We start from the raw sequence: 25,589 nt of genomic DNA, 5'->3' as shown, positions 1-25,589 counted from the left end.
AAGCAATTGGGAGGTTGACCTGTTTCCAGGCCTCTGCCAATGCTACAGGAGCTGCTACGCAAGAACAGTACATAAGTGACATAACCTATACCAATGTTTCAGCTCTCACTTCCACTTGGCGTCTGCCCTGATGACATGGCATACATCGAGAACTCATTATGTGGCTATTCACAGATCCTCAAGCACAGATTCTATGCCATTCTGTAACCCAATGTGTGTCTTCTCTCTTCTTTGTATGTTGTCTCACATGTTTGGTGTTTTGTTTTCTATTTTGTGGGTACATTTCATTTATTTCTCATTTTTGCTTCAGTTCTTTCCTTTTGTTCACACTTTTTTCCCCCTCCATTTATCAGCCGTTATCGTTTCTGTTCCGGGGTGAAGGGAGTTATGTAAATGCACGTCGTCGTTGTTGGTTTTTATTTCACTATCGTCTGTCATCGGTCCTCTGCTTCCAAGTTCTTCCCTCATACCGCTTGCACTATCATTCTCTATCCACAGAGTCTATCCTCCCCTCCTCCCCCTGATCTGTAGGCCTTCATTCAGATCACCATCATAGGCAAATGCAGGTTGCTGCCACTTATTGTGATATTACAGCACCAGCTGCTACTACTCCCATCCATGTCACAGTCCGGTTTTAGATTGGTATAAAACTCTACATTTATTTTAACAAGTTTAGAAATAGCAAAACCCTCCAAAATACATCCCAAAATATTATTTTGAATTCAGCAAACCGACGTTACGTTTCCAAGTCAATTCTGTTCTTCGTACTCAGGCTATTATCCGAGATATGAAACACCGACAGATGGACAGGAGCAGCTTAGTGCTAACTCCTGACAGGACTCGCAAAGAATGAAAGGCTGGGTTCCATTTTAAGAGACAACAACTGATCAACAAAACAATAGTAAATAATACTATTATTACTGATAGAACGCCACAATATAAATCCCTTATGAGAAGATTTCTGTGGCTTGTTCCAGTAAAGATGTATAATAATACTTATCTGTATTCATTCGCAGACTTAACGTGGCACATTATGAAGGTCTGAGGCCCCATATATTAATTTTAAATTACAGTAGGTGGATAGCATACTGAAATCTCTATTGTACGGGGCAAAGGGATCAGAACCCTGTAGCTTTACCATGTTGTTATATTTAAATATGATATATGATAATAACTATAATAGAATTGCAACATGATTAGAAGCAATTTGGCTTGATATATTTAAAATGAATCGTTTTTGAAACCTATAATTTTGTGTAGACTATGAGCCTTAATCTACAAGAGAAAAAAAGTGAGCCCATAAGTCGTATGATTTTCACAAACGTTGTTGCAGCTATAATGGTACGGTTATTTGTTGCATTTTGCGGTACGAGAAATAATTAAACCTTCTGAGTCATTCCAGAAGTGAATAATATTCATTGTTGTAGCATTAATGTCAAGCCCCTGCACCTATGGAGACTAAAATCAATAACATTAACATTTAGATTCCTGTGGCTGAAGGCAACACAATCCAATCCAATAAGACCAAAATGGCAAGTCTCGGGGTATCAGCAGTGTGCTTGAAGGGCCGTGAAAAGCGCTATATCAAATGCAAGGATTATTATTATTATTATTATTGTTGTCTGCAATGCTTATAAGGATCAGCGGCCAATCAGTATTGCGAAGTTGAGGAAAGGTTCGATCAAATCTAGGAATATTAACAACCGCAGACTTTAAGAGCACCGGAGTTGGATTACTTGCGGTGTGTTTTCTTGTCCTGAGAATCACGACACTTTTACTAATTTACGTTTTTTACTTTCAAATTGTCAGTTTCCATCCCAGTCAATTGAAGACTATACCTGTCCATTTGTGCCCTTTGCTAGTGGCCCAATTGCAGGTGACAACAGCTGCAATGAAATGAACACTCGCCAGATAAAGCCTGGCAGCAGGAATAAGTGACTGACTTTATTAGTTGGGAAGGGGGGGGAGAAGAGATCGCCTGAGAAGAGTGTGAATTATTTACAACTGAGTGAGGAGGTTGTGACTTCAAAGCTGGTCGATAGAAACCTGGGATGGTGCTGAGCAGCGAAGCTCTTGGCTCTCTGACCCCATCAGTTCATGATGACAACTTTTCCCCTCCTTCCTGATTTCCTTTCCTTCCTCCCTGCAGCTAAAGTTCAGTGTGTAACCATCTCTGATCCAATGGAAATGCTGGAAAGTTAAGAGTCCCGCCCCGGTATGTCTCCCACTGACTCTCAGCACTCACAAGAAAAGTTGGTCGAGTTTGCAGGTAACTTATTCCTCTTGGTTGAATGCGATGTGTGTAACATGCACACACACACACGCACACACACACACGCACAGAGACATTTGATGGCTATTTTCCTGGCAAATCTGTACACTGTAAGATGTGACTGTGGCTGTGAAACAGACTTCGAGGAAGTAGGAACAACATGGAAATCAAACCTTCGCCTCCGTACCCAAACCAGAGCTGCTGTTTGTTGTACGGCACATTAGTAGAAGATCCGCTTTAACCCTCTCGATGGTGCTTTATTATTTTTTTTCTATATCCCATTGACTTTTCTGTCCTAATTTTGGGGTTCCGGATTGAACGATGGATTGCATTTATAAGGGTATTTTAAACCGAGAGCCAGCACTGTTCAGTGAATTGCTATTGCTGTCAGGCTCTCAGCCCAGAAAAGTGAAAGTAACAAGGTTTTCGCTTCTACACGTTGATTTAATTTTTTTTGGGCGGATAATATAACAGGTGAACCACGTTGTAACGCAAGAGTCACAGATGGCTGCAGTACCACGACTGTTCCTATCTTATCGTTGTGTTTAAAGACATTAGGAGACAGCTGCAAATATTTGCATCCAACTGCTGTAACGAGATAACTCAATACGTTTGTGGAAAATTGATGCAGATGATTAGTACAAGGTGAAGATTTATTCAAAAGTACATTTTTTTTTAGAAAAAGATACCAGAAATTGAGAAATGCAATCAATGTTTTACAGTCGAGTAAAATGTGGCCTTTTTTATGACTGCACTTGTAATCTGAACTCCATTACAATCAATCAGATTGTAACATGTTCTTGTTAGAAATGAAACCTTTCTATCTTATTTTGGAGTGCTTTAAACCATATGGAGAAGAGAGCGACATTTAATGCTTACAAAGAACAACTTACCAACAATATTAATCGTTGAAAGCAGCTATTAATTTGTAGGACAGTTACCTACGTTAATAAGAATTTAAGAGCAGCGAATCACAAGTGAAAACTTTGCAAAGAGATTATCATCATAGTTTATGCTTAGTATTAAAATAGACCGCATACATTATGATGTTTTATTAATAATAATATAAATCCTTACATTTGATAAAGCTTGTTATCACGTCTCAAAGTGCTTCACAGTATCTTATTTGAAAGTGTAGTGACTGTGTATTTGTAGGTGACTGACAGCTAATTTAGCTCATAGCAATGCCATGGAATGAGTGACCATTGCCTCACTCCCAGCAGTGAAACGATAGGAAGTGGAATTTATGTTTTTTTTCACATTAGCAAGGCACTGACGTAATCTGAATTGAGAGAGAGAGAGAGAGAGAGAGAACATAAAGTGGGTCAGAAAATCAAAAGCAGCAAACAGCCTGACTTTAACACTTCCACTAATTTCAGAGAAGTACATCTAAAACATAAACAATATTTCAGTTTCCCATCCAATTATCTTTTTAGCCTATCTGTGCAAAAATACTAAATTATTATATAATGAGGGACTTGTGTCTACTGGGAACTCATTTCAGTTGATTCTTGTACTGCCTAAAATACAGATTTCCTGCACTTGACTACAATTACTTATGAAGCACTTATACACATTATAAACTTTACATCAAATGCAAGGATTATTGTTATCTATATTGAACTGGGCTTATTTCAATCAGAGGCCCCAATGGTGAGAAGTTCACAGGCTAACCCACTGCACCAACCCCATACTAGTTATTGTAGATACATTTGTTTTAATTGGAATAATTACGATTTTGTAAAGTTGGCTAAGGAAGGGTTAATACCAATCTTGTAAAAGAGAAGTGACAGAAGGTCTGCTTGCACAGGTGTTAATATATTGCCACATATTTTAATATTTGTTTTAAACATGAAACTACTGAGGTTTGGTCATTTATTGGCGTGCAATGTGTGTTCCTTTTCAATGTAGCTCCGAATGATTAATATGTTTATGAAACTATTTTTCTTACTGGGAACAAATATGTAAATGAAGCCTAAAAGTTGTTTGCACATTAAGATTAATGTCTGCTAATGCATGCGCTAACATTGAACAAAGCATGACAAATGTGTTTCTGCGTGTGCATGATTCATACATATAAAATTGTGCACTGGAAAGATTTGATTATCAAAGTCAAAATGATCTTATTCCCAATTAAGTGGAATTATCTCCTGAACTGCCTAAATATTTTGAAATCCTTTTAAGTGGTAAGCCAGCCCAAATCAGCGATGGTGTTTGAAAAGTACTGAAATCATAGGTTTAGACCAAAGCCTTATGTCAAGTAAGTAGGATATTATAATTATTTGTTACTGTTTAACAAGTGAATGGCTGGCTGCTAAATCTGCTGGGTGTTTCATTCTGAAAACATTAATGGTTAAAAAGGCAAAACGTTGTTTTACAAGTGCTAGAAATCCCTACAGCACAGCGGCAGAAAATTCACATTATTTCCTAATTGAAGCAGTTCACATGGCAGTTTTTACAAGGACAATTGTTACTCATTGGGTAAGTGTGATCGTTATCGATTTTTTTTCTGCCTTAAATTGTTCGGCTCCACAGAACATAGGTGTTCACCAAAGCCAGCGTATCCCTGAGAGGAGGAGGAAAAGCTGTTCTTTTAAGAACACAATATGCCATCATATGACACTTTCTCTCCATGCCCTACATAACACCTCAAATGCCTCGTATTTCTTCATCTCCAATTACTGGCTTTGCTTGTGCTCTTCATTACTATCACATGAAAGATAATAGGAGTAGGAGCCTTCATTTCTGTCTTTGTGGATGAGCCCATATTAAAAAATGTTCAGGCATTGAATAGAGAGAACAAATAGTTGGGAGTCCCAACTTTAATCTTGAGAATGTGAGAGCCAATAGCAAATATAATGCATAATATAGATATGCATATAAATGAAAGGGTATTTAAGAACTTTTTGCCCAAATATTTATATGTTTACATATTTTATTTATTGGATAGTCACATAAACAATGAATTGAATTGTGATCTGGCCACCAAGCTTTTCCATTGGGGAACCACTTGTCAGAGTTTAAAAATTAAACTTGGAGAAATAGCTCATTTGGGTACAATCCAGCACAGCTCCTGCACCTCCACTGCCCCAGGAAAGCACTCTGTACCTCCCTGAGCTTGTTGATGACAGCTATGCTGGAGCTCCTGTAACAACTCCAGTGCTAAAGACCTTTCTCGCTGCTGTGTATTAATACCAGCAAGTGTATCGGGACATGCTGTCCGTGTGCTGTTCTTGGTTTTCTCATTCATAACATTGCATATCATTACAGATCTAAGCCAGGTAGAATTAATTATATTCTCTGCTTCTGGTTATATATTGCCCAGTGGTCCAAACTATAATCCAACCTCTGACAGCACATTCTACCAGTACAAAGCACTGGGAAACCTCACGGTCCTTGTCCAGGTAGGCCTGACCTATATGTTTCACCTGCATTTTCCAGATTTGCAAACTCCCAAGTCATACAAGGAAACCAGACAACCATCCAAGATGAACAATTCTAGACCTGCCAAAGAAGCCTGCTTATATCTTCTACCCTGTTACTGAGGGAAGTACTTGCATTGCCAAAATGCAGCCTACACGAGGCCTGCGATGCTCTTACTTTAGTACGATTAAGGCAAGGCTATCTGAGATCATTTTTAATCCAGTAGGTAGAAATAAATCATTAGTATCTAGATGCTTCAATCCAGTGCTTACTTCAGATGAACCTTGCACAATGCCATTAGTGATCTGGGTAGTTCCTTACAGCAAGCATGTGGGGTTTAAAGGATAGTTGATGGTCAAAGAAAATGTTCCATACTGGCTCAATGAGGTAGAGCATATCCTGTGAATAGTGATGTTGTGAATGCCTGAGGAGGGGAGACACTGACGGGAGCCAAGAAAGATGGCCTCCATCTTGTCAACATTCAACTCGAGAAAGTTAGCTCTCACCCAGGAATTTATGTCTGACAGACAATGCATTCACGACATCGGTGGTTTGGAGTCGAGGTTGGAGGATAGAGATAAGAGGTGGGTGTCATCCACATACATGTGGAATTAAACCATGTGTCTGCAGATGATATCACTGAGCAGGAGCATGTAAATATTAAAGAGGAGAGGACCAAGGACAGAGCCATGAGGAACACATCATATTTGTCAGTACAAGTGCGGACTTTATCCTGCCTGACTAAAGATTACTTGCATGTATGTCATGCCCTAGGTTTGAATGTTATAAATCTGCAAGAGGATTAAATTTCATACAAGCTCAGTATCAATCTCTGTATTCTGTTCTACCAGGTATTGTGAGATCCTCCATAGATTAAAAAAGACATGAAACAAGATACCAGCAAGGGCCTATCTCAGGGTGTTGGGGATGATGTTGGGATCTATTTTTGCGCTGCCTCATTTAAGGCTCTTTGTGAGGCTATACTTAATATTCACAGGTTTCACAAGTTTGGGGGATATATACACCATCTGCCCAAATCTGCCAGTGGTGGGGAAATAGAGCTAATGTCCTGCAAAGTATCGGGTTACACCAGTCACCATCTGTATTACTCGGCATGTTTGCCTTTTTAAATGGGAGCTCAGATGAATTTCAGGGAACTTTGTCACCCCTGGAGGATGGGCGGCAGTAATTGAGCTGGAGGTCAGGGCACAGGTTTGGATTTATCATATCTTCGCCCCAGATGCAGATCTGGTCAGTTGTGAACTTGAAAGTTGGTCCTATTGGAAAGATACAATATCTGGTAAACTAAGATGGATAGGAGAACAGCACATTAGGTAACTGAAGCAGGAACTCTCTGTACGAGCAGGTAGTACTGTAGATATAATATTTCAAAGATGGATGTCATCCATGAATAAGTCACTTTTTAATGCAGAAAACAAAACTCTTAAGAAAGCTTTGTTCCAGACATTGCATTAGCAATAGTTCTCTAGTTCTCTATGAAATCTTCATTCCTAAAGAATTAAAATAAAATAAAATAAAGGGACAATTTTTTCTTCTTTAAAAGTTACATAAATTCTAGTTTTTTTTGAGTGTGAAAATGAAAAATACTTAAAATAAAAAGCAATGTGCAATTTGCCCACAAAATATACAGTCAATTCACTTTACAGTACATTTTGTGAAGCGCTTTGGGACGTCTCGAAGACATGATAAGGCGCTATATCAAATGCAAGGATTGTTGTGATTTATTATAATTATATTTATAAAAACAGTCACTTCAGCTCGAAGCAACTCAGTTACAATACATTAGCATATACAGCACAGAAACAGGCCATTCGGCCCAATTCTCCGCAAGAGCCTCCTCATGCCCTTCCTCAACTAAGCCTTAAAGCAAAACCTTCTAGGTTATGCTTGAAGGCTTAAAATCCAAACAATATTACACAAGGCACCATATCAAAGTTTTTTTTATACAATGTGAATTTGAATATATGTTCTTGGTATGTTTCCCATTAACTGGAAATGTATAAAGTGGATTACTTACCATCGCATAAGTTAATGGATTTAGAAAACATACCTCCTAATTGAGGGTGATCTCAGAACTCATATGTACTTGGTGACCTCCTTGGGTTTCTCTTATTTTGGATGGCAATCTTACCTAAAATACCATGTCTTCAGTCAGAAAAGACACCAGATAATGTGTCTAATTTTAAAATGTTCGGGCCCTTCAGGTCTACAGAGAACACTTGAAAGATTATAACCTTTTCAGTAGCATTTCTTCTCTTCGGTGATGTTTTTTACAGTCAAACACAAAATGCAAGTAGCAGTCACTGCCACTACCTAATAGATTGCTGTATTTGACATACGTTGCATTCAAAACCTGATGCGGTCGCTGTTTGGAATGAAGAGCAGCTTGAACAGGGCACCTGTCAATCATTGTGGTGTGGCACCCTCAGAAGTTAAAAGCCGGGGGTGTGATGTCTGTGATTGACACACTGCCTTTGTGTTTATGCACTTGGCATACAGCAAGAAAAATAAATGATACCACTGTAAGTACTGCGGCTCAGTGTCGGAATTGCTGATGTCTGTAGTGTTTTCCATCAGTAAATTAAATTGATTTTTTTTTAAAAAAAGCAAGTGAGGTTCCCTGCAGCATGTAGTGATAAAGATCTTCCCGGTGTTGTCTTAAATCCTGAAGTAGCCAGCCCCCACATGTAACATATTTAACATTTAGTTTGTGAAATATTTGAGATGTTTTGACATTAAGCCACTGCTGAATAAACATCTCCAATTTTGAGTTTTGGTCCCACTCGGACAATACTTAGTATTTGTATTATCTACAGTGTTATCCATTTTCAGTGATTTCATTTGATTTAGAATACATGCAAGTATGTGACATCCAGCAGTTGTGGATGATCTTATCTGGATGTATATGGCAGTACAAATGCCAAAAGAATCAGAATGTTTGAAAAGGTTTGTTGTTGGTTTGAAGATGCGTTCCAAATGGTCATTAAACATTTAAGCGTATAAATCTGCAGAATATGTTCCTGACATTGGCACTGGTTCTGTGGTATTTCTCCCATCAGATGGAAGTACTGTGTGTTATGCATAGTGCATTCATGCATAAACAATATCATTTTCATAAATTAAAGCCTCCCCTGCAGAAGGAACATCTGTGCCTGCCTGGGTTTGAATAAAAGATGGTTGCATGTAAGTTGCCCCTAAACTGACTGAAAGAATCCTTGTGCTTTGAAATCTAGGCATAACTAAGAATCATTTTATCTACTTATGTGCCAGTTTCTTAAGCCAACCTTTTATTAATACTTGATAGTTGTCTTGATCTTTATGAAATTACTGAGACATTGAAACTCTGCTTTGACTACCTAATATATCTACGTTCACCTCTAGTATTTTATTTATGAATAGATTCTTCAGAATGATTTCTATGCTCAATACTTTAAAACCTGCTTTTTACTAATTCAAATTGCCAACCAAAATACTGCTGCTTTATATATTTTTATCTGAAACAAATGTGATTTAATGCAATCTGGTTGAATCTTGTCTTTGTTCTCTTCTTATGCTTAGGTGTTCGTGAAACTACCAATGGACACAAGGGAATAAAACATGGAACAAGTCCAACTTCAGCTGAGTGAATTTGAGCTTCTGCAGTGTATGTACCCAGCAAGCAATGAATTGTTTGTCCATGATGTGACAGTGCTGGCAGACATGCATCAGTTTGCAATCGGAGATACAGATATTTGCCTTAGAAACTTGAGCTTTACGGTAAAACTCAGTCCAGAAGGGCAGAATGGTCATAATAATCTAACTCTAGATGTGGACTGCTTTTATCCTTTAGATTACCCAAACGATTCACCTGTCGTGTCTGTCAAGTGTGGGAATCTCACTCGAGATAAGCATCAAGAAATAAATAAAGATTTAAAGGAATATATTACCACACTCGAGAAGGGTGAACTCTGTATGGTGAATGTGCTGCAGTGGTTGCAGGATTGTATTCTGAAATCCACTGCAAAAGCCCCAGATGCTAATAATGAGGATAGAAAGAGTGCCGAGGGGCAAGAAAGTGAAGATCCTGCCAAGTCTGTATTCTCCAGATACTTAATTCAAAGCCACCACATATATGGCAAAGACAAACGGCGAAATATTCTGGACTGGGCAACCGAGCTGTCTCTCACTGGATTCTGTCTTCCAGGAAAGCCAGGTTGCATCTGTGTAGAAGGTCAGAAACAAGCATGTGAAAAATTCTGGTCATCAGTAAGGTAAAGGTAATTTGTAAGTGACTCACGCACACAAACAATGCACAAAGAAAATAAATGCAGTAGCTAACTGGTTTCCAGTATAATCTAATACTCTCATCTAATTAACTTTGTCATTGGCCATAAATCAAATGTTTGTTTCAAATTAAATCTCAAATATAGCAGAATTATATATTTTCAAAGTTCACATATCAAGACATCTTCGTTTTTCTTGTTTTTATACTATGTCTTAAAGAAGGAAAGTGAAAACAACCGATAATATGTTTGCTTGGAAGGGAGAGCAATAGGTAATTATGATTTGTAGTAAAACACAGAGGCACGTTGAAGATTTTATCCTGCCTACTGTTTTCTTCAGAGCAGCACTTGAGAGGAATTGTTTCATTAAGACATAAATTAGTTACATTTTTTGAAAGTCATAAATATGAACGTAGGTTCCCATACTAAATTTCTTTAATATTCTTGAAAATAATGTGAATTGCTTTTGAACTCAGAGACTGAGAAAATGAAGTACATTATACATCTGATAGAATCGGATTTTGGGACAGAGTTGGATGAAATGCTTCTTTAATTAGGACAATTCCCGCAATTTTACAGAATTGTTGTTTTTAAATTTGCACAGGCACAATTTATAATTTAGACCCAATTTCTGGAAAGCAACGTGAGATGGAAGGCTTACGTCAAACAGAGTTTGTCATACTGTTCCTTAGCCTGAATTTAAGATCTGAACCTAATATCTCTATTACAAGGGTTTGCACCTCCCAAAAGATAGTCCCTTCACATCAAGTAGACCTAGTTATGCACAATTGTGTACAGCTTTGTAAGGTTTAACTTTAAAATAATAGAAATCAAACGATACCTCGATAAACTTCCAAATACTGTTCTTAGCGTCAGTTTAGACTGTAGCCCCTTCCTCGCAATAGCAGGTTTAGCTATTCAAAAGATCCGTGTGCGAATCTAGTTTAAAAAAAAAGTTTAAACTAGGGCGTCTAGTACACAAATGTCTGAATTTGTCTCGTATTTATGTATTGCAGCTGATGAGATACATTTATATTTTCATTTTGTATCAGGAGATTGAATTGGAAGAAGATTTCCCTGCGACACCACGAGGATTTTTTTGTAGCTCGCACAGAGGAGCTAGGATCATTGCGTTGTTTTGCAAAGTTTGAGGAACTGAATTTGGACCCTCATACCTGCCATGGTGGTAGAGAAAATATAATGGACAAGGGGAAAATGTATGAGTTCCTGGTGGCTCATAACTGTCAGCATATCTTCTCATTCTTCTTCAGTGTTGAAGGACAAGGTTCTCTCAGAGAGACCAGTCAATGACGTCAGATACACTTCTCAAATAAAGAAGGCAAGTTGGTTATATAAGAGTGGTTCATTTATTGGACTGATTGCTCTTATGGATTGATATCGTTCTTTGATATGATGATTCAGAAGAGGTCACGTGTATTTATTTCATCGCTGCCGAGGGAGCTGATGTACATATTGGAATAAAAACACTCAAGACTGTGGAAATAAATGTTTGCGGTAATCAACTTTTATTCTACAAATAATATTTTTTTCTGCACCTTTTTTCATGAGCTACCGGAGTAAAACAATAATCCCATAGGAATTACATCCACTAAGAAAAAAAAAATCACATTCAATGAAAATGCAACATTTGACAAAGGTGAGCAATACTATTTCAATAAATGACTGGATGGGTCTGAGTCTCATTCCCCCAAATGTTTTGTGGCATTACATCATTAATATACAGGGTTACAAACAAAATTACAGTACCAATTTCTTCCAGTTGAACCAGCATTACACTTTAACAGCACTTCATCTGGACTGCATTGTACATGCAATATCTATTGTTCTAAGTACGGAATAAATGTGAGATTTTAACTACTGTACTAAGTAACTAATATATAGCCCAACATTAATAAGCCTGATTATAGCTGTAGTTTAACTCTCAGATATGATAAGACACTGGGTGCGTGTATGTATGTATGTGTGTGTGTGTTGTGTGAAGTCATTTAGCTGATACATGGAACAAACTGTTCCTTCGCTGGTTTGGGAGTCAAATTATCCTCGCTGTTCCAATAGTATTATACGAATTTTGATGAGCGCGTTGTTTTTCATAAATAACAGTGCAAATGGTTTGTGATAGTCAAGCAACCGTCTTAAGGAACTGAAAATTGGCATTGGATTCCTATATACATGTTTTGTGCAACTGTTAAATCCTTTTTTGATATGATAGGCTAAAGACAAGACTTTTATTTGTTTTCGATTTGCACCCTGCTTGTTTAGTGGGTTGTTTTCATACCAGAAAAAGACTGAAGTGGGGAAATAATTTGTCAAGATTGTGCAACCTTGCATGATTTTTTTTATATATAGGAAAGAAGTGCTAAGGCAACAGAATATTATTCTAAGCACTTTTCCTGCTGGTTAAAAACTAGTTAAATTATTCTTGTATAAATCATAGATAATCCTACTTTTTTTTATATATATATATAAAAAACAGTGATGGAGCTGCATGGCTAAAATAGGAAATCGACCTTATAAAAAGTTCATTAAAAATTCTGTACAAAAATCACAACAAAATAATTCAGCATGGGAAAGGTAATAGTAGTAAAATGTTGGTTGAAAAATATATTTTTAAATTGGCCCATTATTAGTTTAAAAATTGCATAGATTCCTAATTATTGCTCGTGATTTTGTCGTGTGGATCAGTAATTACCATTATCTGAATACATCGCTACATCGACTTTCTTATGTAGCCCGCAGAGAGAAGCGCTAGTAGAGTATTGTAGAAAGGTCAACAGGAACTCGTCCAGCCCCGTTTCTCCTAAAGGCAGTAACAATAATAAATACAACTGACTAGGGTTTAAGCGTGAAACACTTGCGAGTGGCAGCGGCGATACAAATAACGCTGCAGCGTGTAAACAAGCGATTCCGAGGAAAGCAAGGACGAGGGAATCGGTTTCCTTGACGAGAACTCCGTCGGTTATCCTGGGCTTCCAAGAAGTGTTTTTTTTTGTGTGTTGTTGCTGTTTCTTTTGTTTTCTTTCATTCTTTTAATCGTGGAAGATGGCACTGAGCTGGGCATGGCTCAGGACTCGCTCGTGATGCGAGTGGGAATCAAAGGACATAATGTTGTCTATGGGGATCTCGCACCGAGGGTTTGTAGGGGTGGCAAACATGGAACCGTGGCCCTGGGAACCGGCCAGAGAGGCGGCTGGGTAGTGCATGGTGAAGCTATAGTTCTTGTCGAACTCCTGAGACGGCTCGTGTTTGAAGGAGAAGTTCCCATTGATGCTCAGGGGCGGGCTCAGGGGTCCGTCGAAGGACGGGTTGGTGGTGTTGGTGCAGTCGGTAAGGGCGCTCTCGAAGAAGGGCTCCAGAGCTGCCGCGTAGCTGTGCGGCTTGACGTGGAAGATGTGGGAGCTGTCCATGGTCCCGTAAGGCGGGCTGGGAAGACCGGGCGACTGGTAGGCGTAAGGCAGCACCGGGAAGGAAGCGCTGGCCGCCGGCAGGTGCGGCAGGTCCTGGTTCTGCTCCGGGAGGAAAGTGCGCGGGTTCAGCTGGAGGCAGCCGGCCACCAGGTTGGTGGTGGGCTGGGACAAGCCTTTGCAAAGCGTCTGGACGAATGACACCAGGTCCGGGCTCTTGCCCGAGCGCAGGATCTCCGACAGAGCCCAGATGTAGTTCTTGGCCAGTCGGAGCGTCTCGATCTTGGAGAGCTTCTGGGTCTTGGAGTAGCAGGGCACCACTTTGCGCAGGTTGTCCAGGGCGGCGTTCAAGCCGTGCATGCGGTTCCTCTCCCTGGCGTTGGCTTTCATCCTCCTCATTTTAAACCTCTCCACCCTGGCTTTAGTCATCTTCTTTTTCTTGGGTCCTCGCCTCTTGGGTTTCTGGTTTTCATCTTCCCCTTCCTCCTCCTCGCCCTCCTCCTCGTCGTCGTCCTCGTCCTCGTCGTCTTCCTCCTCCTCCTCGTCCTCCTCTATCACCTCCTCCTCCTCCTCCTCATCCTCCCCCTCCTCGACCTCACCCGCCACCTGGTCCTTCCCGAGTCCATCCTCGTCCTCCTTGGCGGACAGGTGCATGGCTTCGCTCTCCTCGTCTTTCTGGTCGGCTTCGCGTGCGTCTGGAGAGCCGAGGCAGTCGTCGGTCCAACTCGGGTGGCTCTGCGTGGCTGGCATCACGTTTCCCGTGAACGATTTAGTCATTGTCAAGGAGTTCCTGGTGTTATTTTTTTTTTTGTCCGAAAACAACACACGCGAAAAAAAAAGAAAAAGAAAAGAAAATGAAAGCACAATTTAAACACATTGAAGAACACGTTCGTAAAGAAGACATAGGTACCTAGCCTGTGCCAACCCTCCCCAACCCAGTGCAGTAAAATTAACCTGCTTCCCATCATCAGGAATTGTCTGTCGAACTCAACTAACCGATAAAAAAATTCTTCTTCTCCCCCTCCCACACCACCACCACCACCACCACAAAAAAAATGATAATAATAATAACTGGAAAGCCTTGCAGAGAACTTTAGCACACGGATCCCAACCCAAATTACGCATAAAAACGAAGTCAGAATGCTGATAACAACAGTAGTAACTTGCATTTGACACAGTGCCTTATCACGTCTTCGAGACGTCTCGAAGCGCTTGACGGAATATACTGTAAAGTGGAACTGACTGTGTATTGTGTGGGTCTCTAAAGTATCCAGCACCAAATACATTTCTCTACGCGCACACGACTACTGCAAAACAAATCCATCTGAAACCTATGCTTTTCACCTTGTGCATAATTAATTGGATTGAAGAAAGCGATAGAAAGCGTTCAAATGTACCAATACAAAAAAAAGCACAACAACAACACGGGGGGAAAAGCAATACAGATTTGTTCTAACGCCTCCCTCTTATTTTTGCTTCATCCATAACGTTTCCCGCAGAATAATTAGGCAAAAATTGGAGGGAACGCACAAAAATCCTTGCATCCATTTGAACAGGAGGTATCAAATGGTGTTTTTAATAAATAAACACCCATCTGAAGGTAATCAATATGTTTCCATCTCTCCAGTTTCTGCAGGTAACTACATTTAAAGTGCTATCAATTATGTTGGTGGAAATAATATTTGTGGGGGGAATAGAGGCTGCATTCATTACTGAAAAACATATGCCAGAGACAAGACGGTTGAGGGTATTTTGGGGTTACAGATGAATACGCGGATTTCCCCATTCTGCATGAAGTTAATAATGACCCTATAAACCATTCTATAAGTTGCTGATTTAGTTGACGATCATAAATAAGCACATTAGGTCAAATAAAATTTGACTGACAGATTTAATCAGTGGAGCTGGAAAACATTCTTCAAATCACTCCCCCAAATGCGAGGCGGCACTTGTGAAACAAAAATGGTCCAAAAGCCCAGATAAAAATATGTTTTTTTGAAAAAAGGAAGATCCATAAAAATAAAAGCAAACCCGTATAGTATTTCTAAAAGGAGAATTTTTTTTTTTTTGGCGTGGGTGGATGGGAGGAGGAGGGGGGGGGGGGGGGGTGGGGGGGAAACACACCAGAGGTCTGGAAACCACAAGTGTAGGCAAGCGTTGTAATCCAGAGGGCTCAGGTGCAAAATTGTGTCTCTAATAAGCGTCCCATCTGAAGGCGACTCCTTCGGTTTCATTCAAAGCGGCTTCGATAACCGACTTAAGTCCCTGGTTTCGAAATGCTATCGCCGGAAGATTGGTCGGTGGCAAAAAGGTACAATCATCTCGATGTGGTGCGGCAACTATTTAAATCATTGCTAACCGTTCGCCCGTCCTACCCCCTTGTGTGTCTCCTCATCGCAGTAACAGGTAGCATATGTTCCTGTCTTGCGCGCCACTCTTCTGGTCCTTCCGCAGAAATTAATAATTTATACAAAAAACAGCATGTTTTTTTGGGGGGGGGTGGTGGTGGGGGGTGGGGGGGGGGGGGTGGGGGTGGGGGGGCAAATTGTTGCAGCATTCCATTTCAGCCCTCACTCCCCAGATGCTAAAATACTGGTTGCAATCTGATTGATTTTTTGGTTGGTGTATATATATACACACACACACACACACATATGTACACACATGTATGCACATGACATATCCCCCCCCCCAAAAAAAAAAAAAATTAGAACAAAACCCATCAAACAAATTCCATCCCAATACACGCGTAGCTTTGATTGCAACGTGTCATTGCAATATATATTTTTTAAAATAAATTTTAAAAAATGCAACCTGTAAAATGCCAGTGGGGGGGGGGGGTGGGGGGGGGGGGGGGGGGGGGGGGGGGGGGGGGAGGGGGGAGGGGGGGGAAGAAAAAAGGGAGCTTTACCTTTGCAAATAGCCCTTACGATGGTCTCATCCGGACTGTAGCCGCTGCAGTTCGCGAGTCGAGGCTGTTTGCGCACTGGGGGTGGGATGGCATCGGGCGGTGCGGTTATATATACAGTGGTGAAGGCGCTCCGAGTGGTGCCTGTGCTTTGCCCCCACCCCCTCCCCCCCCCCCTCCCCCCTCCTCCTCCCCTCCTCCCCCCTCCTCTCCATCACTGGGAAGGGGCGCGTCTGCGTACTGGGGACACGCCATCTGGTTCTCAGGACGTGTGGGTGTGTGTGTGGGGGGGAGGGTTTGTGGGGGGGGGGGTGTGGGGGGGGTGTATATATGGGGGGGGGGCTGTGGGTGGGGGGGGGTGTATATATGGGGGGGGGAGGGGGTTGTGGGGGGGGTGTATATATGGGGGGGGGCTGTGGGTGGGGGGGGTGTATATATGGGGGGGGGGAGGGGGTTGTGGGGGGGGTGTATATATGGGGGGGGCTGTGGGTGGGGGGTGTATATATGGGGGGGCTGTGGGTGGGGGGGGTGTATATATGGGGGGGGCTGTGGGTGGGGGGGGTGTATATATGGGGGGGGGTAAGTCCTGTGAGTCGCCCCCTATTTGTATTCCGTCGGCGCGTGTGGCTTCCCATCGCCTATTGTGGCCATCTGTCGCCAGTCAGCGACCTACTCACCCACAGCAACCGCACAGCCAAAGGCTCCCTCTCCTCCTCTCCTCCTCTCCTCTCTCCATCTCTCCTCCTCTCCTCTCTCCATCTCTCCATCTCTCCTGCTCTCCTCCTCTCCTCCTCTCCTCCTCTCCTCTCTCCCACTCCTCCTCTCTCCATCTCTCCCACTCCTCCTCTCTCCATCTCCCCTCCATCTCCCCTCTCCTCCTCTCTCCATCTCTCCTTCTCCTCCTCTCCTCTCTCCATCTCTCCTCCTCTCCCTCTCCTCCTCTCCTCCTCTCCATCTCTCCCTCTCCTCCTCTCCCCCTCTCCTCCTCTCCTCTCTCCATCTCTCCCTCTCCTCCTCTCCCCCTCTCCTCCTCTCCTCTCTCCTCCTCCTCTCCTCCTCTCCATCTCTCCCATCTCCTCCTCTCCTCTCCCCATCTCCTCTCTCCATCTCTCCCACTCCTCCTCTCTCCATCTCTCCCTCTCCTCCTCTCCTCCTCTCCCCATCTCCTCTCTCCATCTCTCCCACTCTCCTCCTCTCCTCTCCCCATCTCCTCTCTCCATCTCTCCCTCTCTCCTCCTCTCCCTCTCTCCATCTCTCCCTCTCTCCATCTCTCCCTCTCTCCCTCTCTCTCAGTGCACTCACTCCCAACTTTTCCCTAAAACATCAACAGGACACGAGCCACCAACTGCCTTCCCGGCGCACTGTTCCTGCTCTGCAATATATATATATATATGTATTTATATGTGTGTGTGTGTGTATTTGCTGTGTATCTATATATATATATATTGTTATATATGTTTTATGTTTTAGATTATTAACACATAATCTGAAATGTATGTATCTCTATACTGTGTATATATTTTGGGGTTTTTAGTATGTTTTGTACGATGTGTTATATCGAAACAATGATATAATATATTACAACGATGTATCGTAGTGTAACGACGTAATAATATATCATCTGCAATATATATATCTATATCTATATACTGTGACAGGTGTATAGATATGGCGCAGTTTATGCGACTTAATGCAACAACAACAACAAATAAACAACACAAGTTCTCCACTTCGCACTTGAGGCTGTTTGTGGGGTTGTAATTTTTTTTTTTTTTTTTTGGGGGGGGGGTGGGGTTTGGGGTGGGGGTTGGGGGTTGGGGTTGGGGGGGGGTTTGCAACTGATGCAAGGAATTTAATGCAGTTTGGAAAGAAATCCAACGGGACGCAGGTTACTCCCTCCCTCCACCCTGTGCAACAACACAGCTCGCAAGAGGTATGGTGCAAAAAAAAAAGATGATTTTGCTGGTATTTATTTAATATTGATCGATATTGCATTTGGAAGAAGAAAAAAAACAAAGAGGGGCTGTGGGGGAGGGAGGGAGGGAGGGAAAGGAAGGAAGGAGGGGGGGAGAGAGAGAAAGAGAGAGAGAGAGAGAGAGGTGGAAAAAAATATAATATATTTTTATATATATTTATCTATATACCTATCACAGTATACATATATATATATATATTGCAGATGATATGTTACGATATATTATTATGTTGTTGCAATACGATATACCGTTGTAATATATTATTACAATTTTTTTTAATATATATTAGTATAGTTGGACTGACTGAGTCAGTGATGCTTTTGCTGTGGAGGGAGTTGGAGGGGAGGAATGAGTGAAGTGAATTGATGGTGGAATAAAGTTTTTGGGGGGTTTTCGTTTCTCTCTCTCCTCTCTCGCCTGAGTGGAGCAGCTTCTGTGTATTTTTTTCCCCCCTTTTTATCCCCTCCTCCCCCCTCCCCCCCCCCCTCCCCTCCCCCCCCCTCCCCTGGCACACGAGCCACACGCGTGTGAACAAAAGCTCCTTTTTCACGGCTCAATAAACTGACCCTCTCTCTGTCTCTCTCTCTCTCTCTCTCTTTCTCTCTAACGTCCAAATATGTTCACTTCTGTCTGGTTTGGAAACAATGACCACAAAAGGTCGACCAACTGACCACTGAGAGAGACAGAGATGTGTGTGTGGGGGGGGGGGGGGGGGGGGAGGGGGGGGGTTGGGGGGTGAAAATGCACAGCAATAGGAACAAATTGCAAATTGATTTTTTTGGGGGGAGGAGAGAGAGAGGGTATTATTATTCTTAAAATGCCCAACTGTGTCATGAAAACGGTTTGTATCCACCTCTCCCCCTCATCCCCACCCCCTCCCACCACCACCACCACCCACCCACCCACCCACCCACCACCCCCTCCCACCACCAAATAAAAACGGTTGCAGAGTGGATTTGGTTTTAATTAGGAAGGAATTATTTCAAAGCAGCGTCGGGAGAGGCACCGTTTGCATTAACACTTGGGGGTAGATTGTTTTTTGCTGGTTAGGGTACCCTGGTATTTTGAGACACTTAAACTGCAAAAAAAAACTTTAAACTTGTGCAGAATCATCAAGTTTTCGTATATATATATATTTATGTATATATACAATATATATACAATATGATATATATATATTATTGCTTCTGAACTGATCCTATTGAAGGGCAATAAGATGTCTTGTCTTCAAGAAATTTGCAATTGGGGAGGTTATTGTTTATTTTCTTGTGTGTTGTGTGTGTTGAGTCGTTGCATCGACTTACTTTATAGGTTTTTGCACACAGAAAAAAAATGCTGTGCATTTATATTTCCGACTTTTTTTCCTCACATAGATATCTATATTTTATTATATCAGCCTGTCCAGATATAACCGTATTATATACATATCTAGTTACAGTTATGTAGATGGGTTTATTTTATATCCAACAATCTAGTGCTATACAGATATATCCTTATTGTCTATTTGCAATCTAGATGGACATATTTTATATAGATATTTATATGAAAGCAACACATCCAGTTCGCTTTTCATCAGTTTCTTGCTTTTGTTCTTTCTCGTCTGTTTCATTTGGAACACAGACAAATAATATTAAACGTCCAACGCAGTTGTTCTCGGTTAAAAAAAAATAAATCCATCCGATCCGAGTCTCTTGGGTATGAGGCATTATCTTAATTAAGATAATTGATTCATATTGCACCTGCGAGAACGAAAAAAAAACTAGAATTTATCCCTCCAACCCCCCCCCCCCCCTCCTCACACACCCCTCCCATCATAAAAAAAATTGCTATAAGCTCTCTGGAAGCAGTAGGAAAATATGCATTTGTCCCAATTTAGTTTTGAGGAATTATTTTACCAATTTAGCTATTATTATTTTGTTGCCTTCACATTTGTAACAGGAGCTCACGACGTTATTATTATTATTATTTTTCTGGGTGGAGGGAAAATGCTTACAAGTCAGGTTTTAAAATGTGATTTAAATCTGCCAGTTTGGTAATTATGTTGGGGTTGTCTACTTAATCCTCTGAGAGTCTCTCCTCTTCTCCATCCATCCTCCCTCCCTCCCTCCCTCTCTCCCTCCAACAACTTGGGTTCTATGTGGAGCCTCGCAGTTTGGTTCAGTTTAAGAAAGATGGTATTAAAGTAAGATGCTGTAGTCTTGTTGTGCCCTCCAGCCATCAAACTGAACGAATTATGTTCCTTTTTTATTTTTTTTAACCCTATGCATTATCGACTGGGCTGGATAACACGTTTGGAGATTTCGGTGGGGAATATATCTGGGTTGTTTTTTTTTTATGTTTGCAATGTTGACCAGGAGTCTGTGGCTGGTTGTGTGATTTGCACTTTGTAGGGAAGAGTGGAGGGTTAGAAGACAGACACACAGACAGACACACAGACACACTCTTGATGTTGGCAACAACCTGGTAACGACTGAGTGTTTGCATCACATGCAGTGCAGTGCAAACATTTCCATCTCAGATAGCTGAGATGCACAGGACGAGAGAGTGTGTGGGAGGAGGGGTGTGTGTGTGTGGGGGGGTGTGGGGTGGGTGGTGGTGGTTGATGTATTTGCAATAAAGACGTGAAGACATCGCCTTTACTGTGGTGCAAATCACTCTCAAGTCGAACTGGACACAGATATGCAGGTTGGGGTAATTTGCAGCACCACCAACAGCTCCTGAGTGCAAGACACACAGGGAGGCGATGTGACAGGTTTTCTCTGTAACTTTAGACGCTGGTGATATTTAGACCCAGCACCTGGCAGCAGATACTGAGCACCAGAGCATTGTTCCTCTCACCCCAATCGAGATTGCATATTGCAAAACTGGCTTTGCATTCATGCACCTTCAGCTTTTTCTTTTATAAAATTTTTTTAATCAGTGTCAGAGAAACACACACACACACACAGAGAGAGAAAGAAAAAGACAGAGACACACAGAGTGATACAGAGAGAGAGACACACACAGAGAGAGACAGAGACAGACAGACAGACAGACAGAGAGAGAGAGAGAGAGAGAGAGTTAGAGCAATAGCAAAATAGATGCTTTATATAAAGTACTACATGACGCATCTGGTGTTAAACTGCTCCTACATTTAGGATTAAGCTTCAAGAGAAGAGGGATTTAAACTGTATTGTGGCTCAGCAATCGTATTAGTTATAAGCCAGACTCTGTAGTCCCCCTTTTTGTTTACAAAAAAACCTATTAATTATCGAATATGTATCATTATTATACATCAAACTTCATGCAGGCGCGACTTCAATAGCAATAAGACGCCTTGCCATGTGTTTTATCTGATTAAAACAATATAAAAGACTAAAAAAAATTTTTGCACACACACACACACACACACACAACCCCACACACCCACTTTTAAACGCCCAACGAATTTTTCCGGGTGAATTGGCATTTAACACGAAATAAGTCAAAGCAACCCATTTCACTCCTCTCACTAATTGCTTCTGCAAAAAATGCAGATTTATATTAATTCATTACTCTGGTGATTAGTTCTTTGGGGTGGGGTTATTTTTTTTGCACAATAAATCATGCTGGAATAGAGAGGCAGGCATTAAGATTTTTTTTTGGCACAGATTTCAGTTGTAATCCAACAGAGACGACACTGAGTATCATCTCTGTTTCCAATGAAAGTATAGCCAACCCGACAGTACCTTTCATTGCAGATCTAGGCACCTGCTGAGGACACCTGTCACTAAAACTTTCCTCCTTCACAATACACTTCCTCGGGAAATATAATAATAATAATAATAATTGTAATAATAGTAATAATAATAGTAATAATCCTTGCATTTGATATAGCGCCCTATCACGTTGTTGAGGTTTGATATTGGCAGAATATACCGTAAGGTGAATTGACTGTATAAGATTTTTTTCTCACCCGGGTCATTGTGGAGAAGGAGGGAGTTGTGCAAACTCCCCCCCTACCCACACCCCCCACCCTCACTGGTGTCCTAAACCAACCATTTATACACTTGAATAAGTGTTCAGCTCTCTCTCGTTCTCAGATCGATTAGTTGTCAGATTGCAATTTTTAACAAATTTCAACGCCTGTTCAATAAATACACGTTTTAAATGATTCTTGAAACGTTGGCTAAATAATCCATAGGAACGCAGGAACAGGAGTAGGCCATTTAGCCCCTCGAGCCCGTTTTGCCATTCTATTAGATCATGGCTGATCTGTAACACCTCGACTCCAAATTATAAACATAATATCTTAATGGAAGACAGTGTTTCCCTAATTATCAACAATGTCGGACAAACAGCAACTGTATTTGGGACATTGTTGGCCTGGACACAAGGGGAAACTCCTTTCCCTTTTTCTAATTGTATCATGGGATCTAAAAAGTCCACATGAACAGATGGAGAGAGGAATACGATTCAAAGTCCCTTCCAAAAGACCCTACCTCAGATAATGCTGTGCTCTCCCACTACTGTGTTGGAGTGCCAGTCTAGACTATTTGATTTCAAATCAAATCCCACATGAGTCCTGTCTTGAATCCATAACGTTCTGACTGGTTGACTTAGCCAAGCTAACACCAGCCAAATAAGTGCTTCCGTCTTCACCACAGTTTGTGTGCAATAAGAATTGGAGTCGGCCAATTCACTGGGATGAGTTTCATGGAGAACTCAGGCTGCTCCACTCCTTGAAGGCTACTTATTTGTATTGTAATTCTTTTAGATTTTCTTATTCTCGTGAAAATCCGATACAAAATGGCTGAGAAGAAAATGAAAGAGATCCCAGGCACATATTGAGGCTTCGAATGACCAAAACACATCCAGGGCCAGCAATAATATCGCATTCATCCGTCTAATGATAGACTACACAACACCATACATATAACTACGGTTTTGCTCATTGGGTTATTTGCAAATGAAAGCTGTTGCAGGAGCAAATAGTATTCTGCGAGATTGTGTTAGAGATACAAATATACAACCTCATCTGGGTTTAAAGTCAATACATTATTTTAACCCGGTACCACTGCCTTGACCTACCCTAGCAAAAAAAAGTACAAGTTTAAATAAATAACCCACAAGCTGTTTCCTCCTTAATAAATGTTGAATATATGATTGAAATTGTTTCATATATGAGGAGCATATGGCATTGCACAGTCCCACATGTTCTACTTTAGTGCACTCCCTAAAAAGTCATTTTATTAACAAAATGCACAAAATGACTGAAACCAAATATGAATTTATTACCCTGCTGTCGGCATCACGTTGTTATTTCTAAATACCATGGAGGGCTGGATGTTACTACAACCTATTTAGCTGACAAATCAAACAATAGATTACAAATTATCCTTCAAAGGAGCACAAAATAACCTGAAAGGAGTGGCTGTGGATTACAATTTAATTCTTCTTATTGCATTGCGACATCTTGTGGCTACCGATGCTAGTGCACAAAGGCTCTGACTGATAAAGGCTCAACGCCACCCATTGGTAAACCTTTCGAGCTTAGACAGTGCCCATCAATAGAGAGGACACATCACTCAGACTGCAACTAAATGTGAGTGGTTCACACGGTCTTTCATTCTGTTTCTAAGTACAGGCAAAGTGCAAATCATGAATTAGCTAGTACAGGAACGTACATTTTTTTCAACAAAATACAGTAAATACGCATTATTTTATATTGATTTTAAACTCATTGCCTTTTTTTAAGTACACTGCTTAAAACGATAAAAAAGGTAAATTAAATTCTGTGTTTTATACATAAAGACAACAAGAACAACAACAAGATTCCATTTATAGAGCGCCTTTCACGTCGGGAGGACGTCCCAAGGCGCTAAAAGGTATTGAATACAAGAGTAAGAAGGTGATGTTAAATTTGTACAAAACTTTGGTTAAGCCACAGTTGTAGTAACGCAACCAGATTTGAGACTCCATGTGCAAAGAACATCACGGACATGGAGAGGATACAGTGGAGATATACCTATCATGAAACCAAGGATCAGAGGGCTCAGTTAAGTCTTAGGAAAGACTTGGAAATTCAGAGCTGTTTTTTTTTTTGCGGGAGCACGGAATCAAACTATTTTCATGGATAAGAAACAAAATGGCAAATAACAGTTGAAAACAAACTTCATCATTAATAACAGCAACTAAAGAATGCAATGTTGAATGGCAAGTTTACTCTGTGACAGAATTAGAACACCTATCTAGATTTGGTTTTTTTGGGAGGGGGATAAGTCACATAGCAACAGTAAAATGAATAATGATATTAATCTCAGTATTCTCGAAAGCCCATTTCTGCTGGGTTTTAGAGTTCAGGATTAAGTAGCTATAATAATTTTGTTTACAAATTTCCAAATAGTTTATAATACATCGCTCATTTGGCGATTATAGGTGCCTATGGGGTATAGTATATTTATCGTTAAGTTGAGTAAACAGCCAGATTCATTACTTATATGCCTCTAATTTGGTTGATCCCTAAGGCCATCTCTGCACACAACCTGTTTACTTTCTAGTATAATATTCATTTGAACCCTAGAGACCTGAACTCATGGTGAAGGTGCTTCACCTTTCAGAAAAAAAATTCATTGCTGTACCAATAACTAGATGGTTCTCTACGATTTCTGATACCAATGCCCTACTTATTTTGATATGGATGTAAAGCAATATGGCAGCAGACTAGTGGGGGGTAGGAAGCCTGAGAGATGAAGAGATAGTGTTAAAAAACAACGGATATTGGATTTCTATACAGGCACACCTGAGCTTGTTAATACTATTAAAAATAAATTAGGCAATTAGCTCTTGAAAGATCCAGAGTTCTTTGAATCACCTACGGATTTTTCAGGGTAAAGCTTTCAATCTGAGAGCAACGCTGTAGTGGATTTACACTAACTGTATTCATACTGGTTATCCACAAGTCGGGGCTTCAGTAAACTTTAGGTTTGAACCATACAGCTCAAACCCACTTTATATTGTTTATCAATTCAAATTTCAGTGAACATGCAGCATAAACACCATTAATGGTAAGGATTGTTAGGGAAACGCACAGACCAGCATTTCAAAATAATTCATCAAATATCAAATAATTGATGAAGCATTGAGGGGAGGGGAACCATTTTAGCTGAACGGAATAACTAAATTGCAGGTCACCAGTATTTTACTATATCCATTCTAGTACACATCAAGAAAATAACACCTTCTGCATCACGAGGCTTGTTTCAGTGTTGTGAATAATTTGCCCCCTGTTTTGCATTTTAACATTTCTCGCAGATATTAATATATGAGCAGACATTTAATCTCCCT

General features: G+C 40.8%; 2 protein-coding genes across 6 annotated transcripts; one reads left to right on the top strand and one right to left on the bottom strand.

The window, feature by feature from the left end:
- The first annotated feature begins 2,209 nt into the window (after positions 1 to 2,209).
- Positions 2,210 to 11,485, top strand: LOC103171883 (RWD domain-containing protein 2B). Of its 2 annotated transcripts, none has more exons than XM_007884679.2 (3): positions 2,210 to 2,269; positions 9,275 to 9,966; positions 11,031 to 11,485. In XM_007884679.2, exons 2-3 carry the CDS (start codon positions 9,314 to 9,316, stop codon positions 11,287 to 11,289), a joined length of 912 nt encoding a protein of 303 aa, XP_007882870.1. In that variant the 5' UTR covers positions 2,210 to 2,269; positions 9,275 to 9,313; the 3' UTR covers positions 11,290 to 11,485. The 2 variants fall into 2 exon arrangements, with proteins under 2 accessions (XP_007882870.1, XP_007882871.1); XM_007884680.2 differs by lacking the exon at positions 2,210 to 2,269 and adding an exon at positions 8,864 to 8,899.
- Positions 11,486 to 11,495: 10 nt separating this feature from the next.
- Positions 11,496 to 17,038, bottom strand: neurod1 (neuronal differentiation 1). Of its 4 annotated transcripts, XM_042336534.1 has the most exons (3): positions 16,986 to 17,038; positions 16,312 to 16,386; positions 11,496 to 14,190 (listed from the first exon to the last, which is right to left on the bottom strand). In XM_042336534.1, exon 3 carries the CDS (start codon positions 14,175 to 14,177, stop codon positions 13,026 to 13,028), a length of 1,152 nt encoding a protein of 383 aa, XP_042192468.1. In that variant the 5' UTR covers positions 14,178 to 14,190; positions 16,312 to 16,386; positions 16,986 to 17,038; the 3' UTR covers positions 11,496 to 13,025. The 4 variants fall into 4 exon arrangements, with proteins under 4 accessions (XP_042192468.1, XP_042192467.1, XP_042192469.1 ...); XM_042336533.1 differs by lacking the exons at positions 16,312 to 16,386; positions 16,986 to 17,038 and adding an exon at positions 15,776 to 15,820; XM_042336535.1 differs by lacking the exons at positions 16,312 to 16,386; positions 16,986 to 17,038 and adding an exon at positions 15,760 to 15,804.
- Between the last annotated feature and the right edge of the window lie 8,551 nt (positions 17,039 to 25,589).

The sequence above is a fragment of the Callorhinchus milii genome, unplaced genomic scaffold (genome assembly GCF_018977255.1).
Source record: "Callorhinchus milii isolate IMCB2004 unplaced genomic scaffold, IMCB_Cmil_1.0 Scaffold6, whole genome shotgun sequence".
NCBI lineage: Eukaryota > Metazoa > Chordata > Chondrichthyes > Chimaeriformes > Callorhinchidae > Callorhinchus > Callorhinchus milii.
The sequence above is the reverse complement of the archived record's forward strand: the minus strand, read 5'-3'. Positions and strand labels throughout refer to the sequence as shown.